This window comes from Quercus lobata, unplaced genomic scaffold, assembly GCF_001633185.2.
Source record: "Quercus lobata isolate SW786 unplaced genomic scaffold, ValleyOak3.0 Primary Assembly Scq3eQI_1841, whole genome shotgun sequence".
Classification (NCBI taxonomy): domain Eukaryota; kingdom Viridiplantae; phylum Streptophyta; class Magnoliopsida; order Fagales; family Fagaceae; genus Quercus; species Quercus lobata.
Genome location: NW_022154936.1, coordinates 16,870 through 32,350, shown reverse-complemented (window position 1 = coordinate 32,350; position 15,481 = coordinate 16,870). Strand labels below are relative to the sequence as shown.

Sequence of the window (15,481 nt, the reverse complement as noted above, 5' to 3'; positions counted from 1 at the left end):
TCCTGGCATTGGTGACTTGTGGCCGATCAAACCACTGCTTGGATCGGGCGGTTATTGGGTGGAGAGCTACTAGTTCTGGCAGTTCTTTGGGTTAGGGCGGTTGGTGGACAGGCCTACTTGCCATAATAATATTTTGTTGGGGTCCTTTTTGTCACCTTACCATGCTTCAAACTTTGATTGGCTTGGCTTTCGGACCTGAGTTAAAGTTGATAAGTCGAGCCCGCTGTTTGCATCAACACAAGAGTTAAGAAGGCTCGTGAATTGTCTTGGAATTGCACTTTAGTCAACAAACCTGCAAAACAGAAGTAATATGTGATTTCCAACCAAGTATAGGGATGTACGATGTGGAATAACAAAAGTGGGTAAATTTGGAGCAATGTGGTAAGGGAGAAAAAAGACCCTCCGTTTGTGCTTCCTAACATAAAGAAAACTTATCGTGGCATCTACTGAATGTATTGGATAAAAACTGTGCATGAGAGAGTAATCTCTTCTCTCAGGCTGGGACATTTTTTTGGCTTTAATGGAAGTTGAGAGGATCTGCCAAGATCCTCTAGTTGAAGATCAAAGACACATATCGAGATAAGTTTAGGAGTCCAGCTTGGAACTGAACGCTAGCCCATAAGAAAAGACTAACAACCAATGTGTTTCTTATCCCCTGGAGGGGGAACTAGCCCAAGGCCTAAATTGCAGAGGAAGAATGCACGATAAGATTCTTAAGGTTGATTTTAATATAACTTAAATAACCACCCTACAATAGTACTAAGTCAGTGCAGCAATCCCAACCACAAGTCAGCATAGACAATTTATCCAGCAATTAATCAGTATAAGAAAAATTCAGTGGTTAATAACTCAGAAAGATGCTAACAACCTTTGCATTTCATCTTCTGGTAAGAAGTCAAAAAAATGAAAAAAACTCAATAATAACAGACATATCGTATTCATCAACAGTAAAACTATAAAATAATATGGGTTCTTCCCATTATAATCATAGAGAAAAGAGTGAAAACTCGGTGCAATTGAAGGGAAAAAAAGGGTGTCCAATCGTGTGCAACAGTGCTTCGAGCAAGCCTTCTTTCACAAAGCATACTTAGGTGATGACCATATGGTGGAGTTTTGTGTTGTTGTGATGGCGAGGTTAGTTCAATGAGGCTTCGAGAGTGGGTGTTCTATGAGAGGAATGAGCTATGTGAGAACTACAATTCAAAAGTAAGGGTGCTACGCATATTCTGCTTATTATTTTTTTGGGTTCCGCCTTCTTGGTTCATTTTCAACTGATGCCCTCACTTTTATAGTCTCTCGGAGTGAAATGATGAGGGTTGGTAGAAATGAGGAGGTCTGATTTGATAGGCCACGAGCTTTGATCGTTCTTTCTTAGTTCTTAGACAAAGATGGAGGAGTTCTTAGACTAGCTATCACTTCTGCAAGTTGAGCTGCCAATCACAAGACCAACTCCCCTTGACCACCCCAAGGCCTCTTGAAGATTATGAATTTCTATAATGGTTTTTAGCACCAAGCTTCAATAAAGATCACTCAAAGTATCTAATTGTGTAAGGCTTAGGTCTCCTATCTAAGGATTTGGCAATTTGAGAAGGTAAAGGTAGAGACTACAATGGGCTTTTCTCCTAAGGAAAATAGGTGGTTAACTGATTTCTCTCAAGTTTGCAATCTTGCTCAACCGAGATGATAGGCAAGGGCCAAGCGTGACTCTTTGCCTGACTGCTTTTTGAAATCCACACTTGCTTGACAGTTCAGCTGACAGCCTTATCTCACTTGACCGAGATTCTTCAGGCATCAGCTCCAATTACAGCACTTGGACTCTCATCTCAAATACATTCAAACCCAAAATTGTACAAATACATAGGAATTTAATTTGCACGAAATACACGAAAATTTGGCACTGAATATGCCAATGCTTAAATCCTAGCAGGCGGCAAAGTTTATCTAACTTTGAAAGTAACAGTTATAATGGATGACTAAGAAATAATTCTAAATCAGAGCATAACAGAGAGAGGAAAAAAAAGCATATCATTCATTTGTTTTGTTTTGCTTTTTTCTTTCTTTGGAATGAGCTAGATTTTATTCAACAAACAAACAAGAAGCAGCAAGTTGCAAACTATACCATCATCAAAACAAAACCAAACTAAATACACTCAGCCAGCTGTAGGATAAAAAAAACCAGCACCAAATCCAATCAAAAACAGCAAAGGAATTCTCCAATGGCTACACAGAATCCTATTTTGGATAGAATTCCTTCTAAGCTGCACCAGCTTAATTTTTTCATCATGAATACTGAAAAGAGTAATTTTGGATGTGTATAACCTCATTTAGTGCTCATATGTTATGCTGGGCCCGCACTATGTTATGCTGCAACTTGGGATGAAGTCAGTAAATCAAATAATCGTGTATTACCCTTTTGCCTTTGAATTAGGCAAAGTGAATTAATTTGGTTGTTCTTCAGCCTGGCTTATATCATTCATGTTGATTCCTGCAACAAATGAAAGCATCACCATTAAATTGCTAGAGCATTCTAGTTAATATATATATATATATATATATAAATAAACCTTCTGACATTCTCAATTATTTGTTTCTCAAAAAAAAAAAAAAAATCTCAATTATTTATTTATTTTTTCTTTGATTTTCACTGAAACTGCAGTTTCACATGTAGAGAAACCAATAAAGTTGCTATATATAGTCAAAAGAGTTTATAGTTCACATACAAGAATTTGTGATGTAATAGTAATTCGTAAAACAGAAAGAACTAACCTCCACAGAATGTAAAGGCAAACTCTTTGTTGTAGTCTGACCACTTTTCTTCAATTTCCCTCTAGATCTTCTCAGCTGCCTTCTTCTCCTTTTCTGCATTAGTGGCCACATCCCACTTTTCCTTCAGCTTCTTTCCATCGGTGTCGATTATTTTCTTCTCTTCCCTTGCTTTTCCCTTTTGTTTTAGATCATTTATCTGTCCTTTGGCTCCAGATATACTCTTTCCAACTGTTGACGTTTTTTGCTTGTGCACTTTCTGTTGTAGCTCATTGATCTGTGATTCATTAATACTCTGAATTGTTGCCTCAACTGAATCAAGCTTCAAGAAATTTTCTTTATTCTTTTCTAGTTGAGATACTATCTCAGCCATAGGCTTGATCAGATTGGTGCACCTTTCAATGGTGTCATTGGCTTGGCAGAAATGGCTTTCAGAACTGTGAAGTCCTTTAAGAATTGAAGCACTAGGGATTTCATTCCAATCGAGTTGCCATGACTCATCCAAGTCACACAACAATTCTAATGCCAAATTTAAAGAAATGGAATGACCAGGAAAAAGTGCAGAAGAGAAGTCGGTTGCTAATACAGTTTTACAATGTCCAATGCATTGTCTATGTCAGATTGACCTGGCCTGGCTTTCTTGGGCTGCACATTTGTTATGAAACAGCTGGATGCAGACTAACAAGTTTCAGAATTGGCTCCCAAGTGTAGAAGGACTCCATATCATCATCCTCACTGTCATTAGACACAGTAGAAGCCTCTTCATGCCCAACCATTGGTGGAGCATTTAATCCAGTAGTTTCATATGTTGGAGTAGTTACTGCAACTGATGACTTTTCAAGTTCTGTAGTAGGAATGTAGGATGACAGATTGATGGTTTTACGTGTTTCTTCTCTGCAGCTTCTGTGTGCTTCTTTGAGGCTGACCTAGGGACCAAATGAGTTTCTTTTTCCTTCTTCTTCCTCATCTACTAGTTGTGGAGACCTGATGCTTGTTTATAGAATTCATTGGAAGAATCCTTCATAATAGATAAAACATAATGAGAAATTATTGTTCAAGGCAAAGAGAATTTTAAGATGATCAGATTGAGAAAGATGGTAACTTTTGTACCTATCAAAAAAAGAAAGGCAATAACCTTTTTGGATCCGGTCTCTTCCTGTTCTGCTTTTGGTTCATTTAGTACCTCATCAACAGCTTCTGTAGTTGGCCCTTATAAAAACTGTGAATCAATTCTAACACGATCAAGAACATTATTTACAAAATGAGAATATACCTCTTCTCCATACTAAGGTAAATGGATTCATGAAGACTAAAAAAAGTCAATGTCACATATAGGTAGTTAAATGTGGGGAGTGATACTCTCTCTTTCTCTCTTAAATGATTGAGGTTTGTCCCAGGGGTTAGGAGAGAGAGATTTGAAACAGTAAGCTTCATTTCATGGTGTGTGGTCTGCAGTCAATTGTGTTTAACTCTTGGGATTAAAAGAAGTGAACTTCTTTACAAGCTGATGATTAGCACGTATCTAATTATATTTTGGATAAATTTATTTCTATCAATTAAATCATAGATTTTTCAGTCAGAGAAGTTTTGTTTGCAGTGCAAAGAGTTGGACAACGATGAGTTGGTTCTTTCTCAATAACACTACCAAACAACATAATCGAATTGTGAAGCAAACCATCTTTTTAAGGGTGGAATAAGATAATTATATATATAAAAAAAAGGATGGAATAAGATACATGAGAGAGCACCATATTATGGTGTGATTAGCTCATACACTAACACAAGGTGGAGTCAAGAAAAAGAGAATGTTTTGCCTTTTACCTTTTGATTTTGCTTTAAGCAAGATGAATTTGGTTTGTTTTTAGCCTGGTGTGCATCATTTATTCTATCGCTGAAACAAATGAAATATATTAATAACTTTTAAGGAGAATTCTTGTTAAGCTTATAATGCTAACATAAATATACAGATTCTCAATTTTTAGTTTTATTTTTTTGGTTTATTCAATTGTGGTTTAATCTTCACTGCAAGTTCACATCTGGAGAAACTGATAGAAAAAGCCATAATAAATACTATAGCATGTTGCATGTGTGAGGCAAAACACAAAAAGGTCAAAAGAAGCAGAGAAACAATGCTATAAGACACACACACACAAAGTGTGAATGTGAAGAGGTTGCAGTTTGAACGTTTAAATCTTGGTTTTATGCAGGGAAGTTCAAGACTTCATGTCACAATTAGGGGAAAATTTTCTGTAGCAATAAATATTAATATTCCATTTTACCAGGTCCAGAGAAACATAAATTCCATCCAAACAAATTAAATAGAGTAAGTTCATGTAGAAAATGTTAGTATATTTCAAAGACTACATAGTTAGTTGGCATATTAGAATCTATGGTGGTAAATAGTTGACATTCTATGATAATAGTAATTAGTGAAACAGTGTATAGTATGCGAAGTACTAACCTCCCAAGTGTGGAAGAAAGTGATACTAAGCTGATGTTGAAGAAGCTGTAGGGAAATCAATCTCCAGGTCAGGAATGTGCATAACCTTTGGCCTATCTGGACCTCCTCCACCTCCTTCCTCCATTTGACAACGCTCTGTCAATAGTGGACATCTTTGTATTTGCAAATGTTGAAGAGAGCTAGGAAGCCCATCTTCAGGCAAGGACTGGAGCATAGGGCAGTCCTCAATGTAAAGGTCTTTGAGCGAAGGGAGGCTTTTCAGTATCTCCTTGGGGCCTAGAGACTGTAGAAAGGGGCATGAGCCAATACTTAAACACTCCAGCGTAGCAGGTAGCTCCTCTGTTAATTTCACAAGCATTGGACAGTTTCGAATGGAAAGTAGTGTGAGAGATAACAAAGTTGACAGTGACGCTTCTTTGCTTTCGGACAAAGACATCAGATCTTTGCAATCACGAATGTACAATGCCTTGAGGCCAGGAAGCTGGGGCCATTGTGGAAGTGAGGTGAGGTTTGAGACGCCGGATATAACCAGTGAGTATAGAGAGCTAGTATTTGCTATTGCCCTCACTAATGTTCCATCAAGACATGCATCCAGTGCTAAATGCTGAAGACGTTCAGCAAAATGTGGTTGTGGGAGAGCAACTAATAACTCACACCCACTGATCTCCAACTTTTGTGGAGCGAAGTCTATTGGCAGTGTCTGTAACTTGGGGCAGCTTGTTACATTCAGTTCCAACAAATTAAACCAGGACCCACACATAGGCTCCCAAGCCGTCACTACTTCACTCCAATCCTCCAGAATAAGATTGTCAATAAGAGTTAGAAACATCAAACTTGGGGCCACTGGAAGAGCCCTTAGGGATTTGCAGCTTTTGATCTTCAAAGTTCTCAACTTTGGAAAGCAGTTGGGTAGCTCCCTCAGTTTGGGGCAGTTGCTAAACTTTAGCCGTGAGAGGGAAAGGGCATCTGACCTCTGGCCATTTCTCCAACTCCTGCATACCTTTGACGCAGAGAACTCGAAGATTGGGTATCTCACCAAGAGTGAGAGTTTTGCAATTTGTGCAATCATTCAAGGTAATACTAACCAAATTTTGGAGCTGCCCTTCTCTCATCCAAGCTGGAAATTCATTGCCCCTGTATTGACAAATTTGGAGCTCTTTGAGGTTTGAGTGAGGTTGTAGGCCTTCAAGTACAATTTTTTCAGTTGCATCATCATGTGTATTGACAACCCTGTCACTCCATTCAAACACCAACTTCCTAAGGTACTTCTTCTCATTCATCTTAGCCTCCACTACATTAACCACATTTTCTAGCTGTGAGATATGTAATGTTCCTGAGAGATATGCCATGTTCTTCAGTTCTTCAATTCTGTATCCAATCTTGTTGCCAACCCGAAATGCATGCCAATTCTGCAGACGGGTTAAGTTCCCCACTTTTGGAGGCAGGACGGAGAACTTGAACCAGAATAAATCCTCGAGCTCCATATGTCGCAAATTAACCAAGTTCCCAAGGTCCTTGGGCAATTTGAAAAGCCAAGGGCACCCCAAGAGTTTCAGTGTTTCCAAATTATAGAGATTACAAATTGAGTTGGGCAGAAATTTGATTTCTGTTCTAGAGAGGTCAAGGTAGCGTAACAACTTCAACTCATCAATTGAGCTGGGCAATTCCAAGATCATACTTGAACTAAGATCCAAGGTCCGGAAGTATCTCATTGTATGAAATGCTCTGTCAAGGGCTTGACCAAAGTTTTTCAGGTAGTGACTAGGAAATAGAAGTGACCGCAGCTTCCTAGCATTCTCAACAATCGTCAACATAGGCTGCTCGACATCTTTACCAAGCAAGCTCACATGATGAGATTGTTCAGAGAAACTGTATGACCTGTTATCATTTATCAGACAACAATTGGGGCTTGAAATTGATAGTGCCAATTCATGGATAAGATCATGCATGTTGAATATCTCCTTGTCGTCAATGACTGAAACTTGAAAGATCTTACTAAGAGCTCATCAAAATATGCAATTCCAATCTCCTCCTCCATCCCTTATTCTTGAGCTTGTATAAACCTTTGCGCAAGCTAGAGCTTGACCAATTGAATCCAATTCTTCCTTGTGGAAAACGTAGGCCTTAGGAAATAAGGAGCAGTAGGAGAAACAACGCTTTAGATGAGAAGGTAGATGGTCATAGCTCAATTTCAGAATAGCCAAAATTTTGGGCTTGCCATTTCTAGAGTTCTGGTTCTCTATCTCCCACATTTCACTGCTTTGAATTTTCTGCCATTTTTTTACATCATCAACACAACCACGCAAGAGACCTCCCATTGCTTTGACTGCCAATGGGAGACCTTTGCACTTTCTGACGATTTGTCTACCAATGTCTTCCAAAACTTTTTGCCTTTGGCTAGACAAACTTTCACCCTAAAATGCAATTTTTGCAAACAAGGACCTGTTGGGCTTTGTGGAGCCTAGTTGTGTTTAATCCGGTTGACGACCCGACCCGACCCTAATAATGCTGCGTGGTTTTTAATGGGAGATTTTCTAAGGCTTAGTCCATGGAGTGGAGGCTTGGGCCGATAGGTCTAAGCTGGAGCGCTCATTTTTTTGGCCGTTTTATAGCCCATTGTGAATCCTGTGTGCAGGATGTAAAAACCGTTTTTTGGTGATTAGGGTTTTATTATGTTGTTGTCGTTCTTGAGAGACCTAAACACTGTACTGCTGCACTTTGTAATTTTTCCTTGATAATAGTGAAATCCTTGCAACTCCGTGAACGTAGGCAAATTGCTGAACCACGTAAACATTGTCTCGTGCATGTGATTGTTTTTCTTTGGTGTGTTTTCTCTATTTTTTGTTTCTCACAGGTTGGGAATTTCGGGTTAATTCCCTACAACTGGTATCAGAGCCTAGGGTTAGGTTTGAGTGGGAGTAATGGTAGAGGAAGCAGGAAAGGCGTCTGGAATAGAAAATTTTGATGGCACAGACTTTGCGTATTAAAGGATGCAGATTGAAGATTATCTCTATGGGAGGAAATTGCATTTGCCTCTTTTGGGGACAAAACTTGAGACTATGAAGGCTGAGGAATGAGCTTTTCTTGACAGACAGGTACTAGGAGTTATGAGGTTAACTCTGTCTAGGTCTGTTGCACACAATGTTGTAAAGGAGAAGACTATAGCAGATCTGATGAAGGCCTTGTTTGGTATGTACGAAAAGCCGTCAGCAAATAACAAGGTGCATTTGATGAAGAAATTGTTCAATTTGAAGATGGCAGAGAATGCATTAGTAGTACAACATCTGAACGAATTTAACACCATCACAAATCAATTGTCGTCTATAGAAATTGATTTTGATGATGAGATTCGTGCACTGATCGTTTTGGCTTCTTTGCCAAACAGTTGAGAGGCAATGAGGATGATAGTAAGTAATTCTACAGGAAAGGAAAAATTGAAGTACAATGACATACGAGATTTAATTCGCAGAAGAGATGCAGGTGAAACCCCAGGATCTGGTTTTGCCCTAAACCTTGAGACAAGAGGCAGAGGTAATGACAGAAATTCAAATCGGGGCAGATCAAAATTTAGAAATTCTAATCAGAACAGAAGTAAATCTAGATCAGGCCAACAAGTACAATGCTGGAACTATGGGAAAACAGGTCACTTTAGGGGGCAATGCAAAAGTCCTAAGAAGAAGAATGAAAATGCCTTTGCTAATGCTGTAATAGAAGAGGTATACGATGCATTACTTTTTGCAGAAGACAGTCCACTTGATGATTGGGTTTTGGGCTCAGGAGTTTCATTTCATACCACTCCACATCGAGAAATCATACAGAATTATGTTGCAGGTGATTTTGGTAAGGTGTATTTGGCTGATGGTTTAGCCTTAGATGTTGTGGGTATGAGAGATGTCCGGATATTGTTACCCAATGGTCTGTTTGGTTACTGGAGAAGGTTTGACATATTCTTGACCTGAGGAGGAATCTGATTTCTATTGGACAACTTGATGATGAAGGTCATGCAATACTATTTGTTGGTGGTACTTGGAAGGTTACAAAGGGAGCAAGGGTATTGGCTCGTGAAAAGAAGACTGGTACTCTATATATTACCTCAAGTCCAAGAGACATAATTGTAGTTACTGATTCAAGTACTGATACAAGCTTATGGCATTGCAGACTTAGTCACATGACATAAATTCAAATCGGGGCAGATCAAAATTTAGAAATTCTAATCAGAACAGAATTAAATCTAGATCAGGCCAACAAGTACAATGCTGGAACTGTGGAAAAACAGGTCACTTTAGGGGGCAATGTAAAAGTCCTAAGAAGAAGAATGAAGATGCCTCTGCTAATGCTGTAATAGAAGAGGTACAAGATGCATTACTTCTTGCAGTAGACAGTCCACTTGATGATTGGGTTTTGGGCTCAAGAGTTTCGTTTCATACCACTCCACATTGAGAAATCATACAGAATTATATTGCAGGTGATTTTGGTAAGGTGTATTTGGCTAATGGTTTAGCCTTGGATGTTGTGGGTATGGGAGACTTCCGGATATTGTTACCTAATGGTTTGTTTGGTTACTGGAGAAGGTTTGACATATTCCTAACATGAGGAGGAATCTGATTTCTATTGGACAACTTGATGATGAAGGACATGCAATACTATTTGTTGGTGGTACTTGAAAGGTTACAAAGGGAGCTAGGGTATTGGCTCGTGAAAAGAAGACTGGTACTCTATATATGACCTCAAGTCCAAGAGACACAATTGTAGTTACTGATTCAATTACTGATACAAGCTTATGGCATCACGGACTTAGTCACATGAGTGAGAAAGGGATGAAGATGCTGCTGTCAAAAGGAAAGTACCAGAATTGACGTCCATTGATTTTGACATGTGTGAAAGTTGCATCTTAGGAAAGCAAAAAAAGGAGAGCTTCTTGAAAACTGGTAGGACACCAAAGGCTAAAAAATTGGAGTTAATACACATTGATTTATGAGGGCCCTTCTCTGGTTGCATCCCTTGGAGGTTCAAGGTACTACATCACTTTTATTGATGACTCAAGTAGAAAGGTATGAGTTTATTTTTTGAAAAATAAATCGAATGTATTTGAAACTTTTAAGAAGTGGAAGGCCGTTGTTGAGACAAAAATATGTTTGAAAGTAAAATGTTTAAGGTCAGATAATGGAGGAGAGTACATAGATGGAGGGTTCAGTAAGTATTGTGTTGCACATGGAATTAGGATGGAGAAGACCATTCCTAGGACACTACAGCAGAATGGCATGGCTGAGCGCATGAACAAAACTCTCAATGAGCGTGCTCGGAGTATGAGGTTGCATGCTGGACTACTAAAAACTTTCTAGGCTAATGCTGTTAGCACTGCAGCTTACCTAATAAACCGAGGACCATCAGTTCCCATGGAGTTCAAACTTCTTGAGGAGGTTTGGAACAGTAAAGAGGTAAAGTTTTCATATTTAAAAGTTTTTAGTTGTGTTTCTTATGTTCATATTGATTCTGATGCTCGTAGTAAACTTGATGCAAAGTTTAAAATATGTTTTTTCATTGGCTATGGTGATGAGAAATTTGGCTATAGGTTTTGGGATGAACAAAACAGAAAAATCATCAGGAGTAGAAATGTGATATTTAATGAATAGGTTATGTACAAGGATAGGTCAACTGTAGTGTTAGATGTTACAGAGATAGATCAAAAGAAATCTGAGTTTGTCAACTTAGATGAATTGACTAAAAGTACTGTCCAGAAAAAGGGTGAAGAAGATAAGGAGAATGTAAATTCACAAGTAGATTCTAGTACACCTATAACTGAAGTCCGCAGATCTTCCAAAAACATTAGACCTCTACAGCGTTATTCACCCGCTCTAAATTATCTCCTGTAGACTGATGGTGGTGAGCCAGAGTGTTATGATGAAGCCTTGCAAGAAAAGAATTCAAGCAAGTGGGAGTTAGCCATGAAGGATGAAATGGATTCCTTGTTGGGGAATCAAACATGGGAATTGACTGAATTACTAGTAGGAAAGAAGGCTTTGCACAACAAGTGGGTATATAGAACAAAGAATGAGCATAATGGTAGCAAACGTTACAAGGCCAAATTAGTTGTTAAAGGGTTCCAGCAGAAGGAGGACATTGACTACACAGAGATATTTTCTCCAGTTGTGAAGATGTCAACAATTAGACTGGTATTGGGAATCGTGGCTGTAGAAAATTTACATCTTGAGTAGTTAGAAGTGAAGACGGCATTCTTTCATGGTGACTTGGAGGAAGACCTTTACAGGATTCAGCTAGAAGGGTTCATTGTTCAAGGATAAGAGAATCTAGTCTGCAAACTGAGAAAGAGCTTGTATGGCCCAAAACAAGCTCCTAGATAGTGGTACAAGAAATTTGACAATTTTATGCATAGAATTGGGTTCAAGAGATGTGAAGCTGATCACTGTTGTTATATTAAGTCTTTTGACAATTCTTTCATCATATTACTGTTATATGTGGATGATATGCTTATTGCAGGGTCTAGCATTGAGTAGGAATGGAAACGGGTCAGGTTCGGGCTGGGTTTTTTCATACCCGGACCCGACTTGTGGGCTTGAACCTGCGGCCCAGACTCGGCCTATTTATTAAACAATTTTTTTTTTCTTTTGGAGCCTAAACCTGCCCCGTTGGGCCCTACAGGCCCCGTTTCGGTCAACCAGATTTAGGCCAATCCATGGCCCAACCGAAGAAAAAAAAAAGAAAAAAGAATTGAAGCCTAAACCCTAACGAAAATCTAATCACAGTTTAGTAACTAAACTTATTCAAAAACCTCAAAATCAAACTATAAACCAAAAAAATACATGAGAATTGAATCAAAGCAATGAATAATTAAAACTCTAACGATTCCTCCTTTTTCTCACTTTCTCGGTAACTAAACAGAGCCAGAAAATCATGATTCACAAACCCAAAATCACAAACACAGAAATCCCAAAATCACAAACACAGAAATCGTTGAATATACATGTTTAAATAGAAATAATGACAACAAATATTCTTCAACGACAAGTTGTTTGGGGGTTTGGTGGCTTTGAATTTGCTGAGGGATAGTGGGGGTTTCGATTAGAGGGTGAAGGAAATGTTGAGTACGAAATGTCCATCAGATGATGCTGCACCTGCATCGCCTGTTTACAGGTTTTCTGGGCTTGGTTGGGGCTATCGTGGTGAGAAGAGAGGTGAGTGAGTAAGGCTCGATTGTGGCTGTGGTGGTCAGAGGAGAAGAGAGTGAGTGAGTGAGAGTGGGAGAGGACTAAGGGAGGCGTGAGCTGAAATGATGGAGTGAGGGTGAGGAGGGACCGAGGGAGGCGTGAGCTGTTGTTGAAAAAAATAATGGACTTAGGGTCAGTTATAGGGGGTTTTTTGTAATTTTAGGGTAACTGGGTTATATCTGGGTTGGGTTTCGAGTCAGGTTTCAAATTTTTTTTGATAAAACCTGGACCCGACCCAGACCTGCTTTGGGTTTTTTTTTTTTTTTAAAAAAACACATACCCGACCCTATTCCTAATCAGACCGGGTAAAACCCGGCCCATTAGGGTTGGGCTGGGCCGGGTCGGGTACCTGCGGGTCGGGCAAAAATTGCCATCCCTAGCATAGAGGAGATTAATAATCTAAATAAGCAATTGTCGAAACAGTTTGCATTGAAGGATTTGGGAGTTGCAAAGCAAATCCTTGGTATGAGAATCATTAGTGACAAGGCTAATGGTACATTGAAGCTTTCACAGTTAGAGTATGTGAAGAAAGTTCTCAGCAGATTCAACATGAATGAAGCTAAACTAGTGAGCACACCCTTGGGTAGTCATTTCAAACTAAGCAAAGAACAGTCACCGAAGACAGAAGAAGAAAGGGACCATATGAGTAAGGTGCTCTATGCCTTAGCTATTGGCAGCTTGATGAATGCTATGGTGTGTACAAGGCCATACATTGCACATGCAGTGGGAGTTGTGAGTAGATTCATGAATGGTTTCTGAGATATCTGAAGGGTTCATTAGATACATGAGTGCCAGGAAAGCAGCATTGGGAGGCAGTCAAGTGGTTTCTGAGATATCTGAAGGGTTTATTAGATACATGTCTTTGCTTCACAGGTGCAAGTTTGAAACTGCAGGGTTATGTAGATGCTGATTTTACTGGTGATATTGATAGTAGAAAGAGTACCATTGGGTTTGTTTTTACTTTGGATGGTACAGCTATATCATGGGCTTCAAATCTACAAAAGATTGTCACTTTGTCTACTACAGAAGCTGAGTATGTTGCAGCAACTGAAATCGGAAAGGAGATGATTTGGCTACATGGTTTCTTAGATGAATTGGGTAAAAAGCAGGAGATGGGCATTTTACATAGTGATAGTCAGAGTGCAATCTTTTTAGCCAAAAATTCGACTTTTCATTCAAAGTCGAAACATATACAGACAAAATACCACTTTATCTGTTACCTTGTTGAAGATAAGCTGGTAATACTTGAGAAGATTTGTGGATCTAAGAACCCGACAAACATGTTGACTAAGGGTGTCACTATTGAGAAGCTGAAGCTGTGTGCAGCTTTAGTTGGCCTTCTAGCTTGAGGATAGGAGGATGAGTTGTAGGGATGAGGGATTGTGTTTTGGAGGATTACGGTTGATGTTGGTGATTGAACTAGTCTCTAAGTGGGAGATTTGTTGGGTTTTGTAGAGTCTAGTTGTGTTTGATCCGGTTGATGACCCAAATAATGTTGCGTGGTTTTTAATGGGAGATTTTATGAGGCTTAGTCCATGGAGTGGAGGCTTAGGCTTGCCCAAGCCGGATTGCTCATTTTTTTGGCCAGTTTTGTAGCCAATTGTGAATCTTGTGCGTAGGCAAATTGCCGAACCATGTAAATATTGTCTTGTGCGTGTGATTGTTTTTTTTTTGGCCTGTGTTTTCTCTATTTTTTGTTTCTCACAGGTTGAGAATTTTGGGTTAATTTCCTACAGGACTAGCATTCCTCTTTCGACAAATACCCCAAAAGATGGGAATGTTGTGTGCCTATGATATCCTTAACCTTGGTAATCCGACTGATGACCAAGAATTTGCTTCCCTTTGCCCCTTGTTTCAAGAGATCCTTTAGGGGCTTCCATTTTAGGTAATCCACGGTCCAGACATCATCTAGAACAAGTAAGAAATGTTGTCTTGCCAAGTATTCTAGAAGCTGGGACTGCAGGTGGCTTGTGGAGATGTCATCCAATTTCATCTTGGAATGAAATTGTATCATTTCTTTTAGAATCCTGGTCAGGTCAAATTGGATTGTGACACAAACCCACATCCTGGATTCAAAATGGCCAGTTACGCTGTTGTCGTTGAAAACAAGCTAAGCAAGTGTTGTTTTACCCAAGCCCCCCCATACCGATGATGGGAATCACAGAAATTTCTCCTTCTTTATCGAATTCATTCAATAGTAGCATATGTGTTATCCTTTCTTTATCATCCTCCCTGTCAACTACATTTGACTTGTCCACAAAATAGCCTGTGTAGTTTGGGCTCTCAATCTCACGGCCATTAACTTTGATGTCAAGATGAAAACCTTCCATTTCTTTGGCAATCCTATTGAATGTTTCTGTAATCTTTTTGACACAATGTATTGCATCATGTTTATAGGATATTTTGGATTTACTCAGATGAGGCTGGATTATATCTTCCTTCTGCCTTTGTTTCCAAAGAAAGGCTTCTGTTGTAATAGTATCCAATGCATCTTCTGCATCAAAAGCTGCCTCCTGGAGCTTTTTGAGCCAATCTTTCAGATGTGGATCATTCACTTGCTTGTTCTCTGCATCTTCAACCACACCTTGGATACTAGTGAGCTTACTTTCCAAGTCTTTTATATCTTCCTTCACGCCATGGACCTGAGAAAACTCCTCTTGGATTAAGGAGGTAGTACTTTTTGTAAAGGATGGTGCTGCATCAGTTAAATCAGTTAATAGACAAGCTCAAAGTTGTATTAGTGCTACTTAAACGACTTGTAGTTTATTCATAGTGTTGTAAACCTGTATGTAGTTTAGGATAAGGCTTGGAGTGTTAGTTAGTTACACTGTTAAGTCCATGTGTCTCTATTCTATTGGACACTAAACAATTCTGTTAGGATAGAGTTTTTGGTGTCTAATTAGTTATGATTGGTTAGCATATATATGATGTATTACATGTAATCTATACAATACAAGATACAAAATTCTCTTTTCCTTTCTCTTCTAGAATATTCTCTCTAAGAACCACAGTTTTCTTTCATCTTATTAGA

The 15,481-nt window shown here is 39.0% G+C and overlaps 1 protein-coding gene across 1 annotated transcript; it reads right to left on the bottom strand.

The window, feature by feature from the left end:
* Positions 1-5,249: 5,249 nt before the first annotated feature.
* LOC115973617 (putative disease resistance protein RGA1) lies at positions 5,250-15,472 on the bottom strand. The gene is made up of 4 exons (XM_031093874.1): positions 15,457-15,472; positions 14,597-15,145; positions 6,196-7,199; positions 5,250-6,017 (listed from the first exon to the last, which is right to left on the bottom strand). Exons 1-4 carry the CDS (start codon positions 15,470-15,472, stop codon positions 5,250-5,252), a joined length of 2,337 nt encoding a protein of 778 aa, XP_030949734.1.
* Positions 15,473-15,481: the final 9 nt, after the last annotated feature.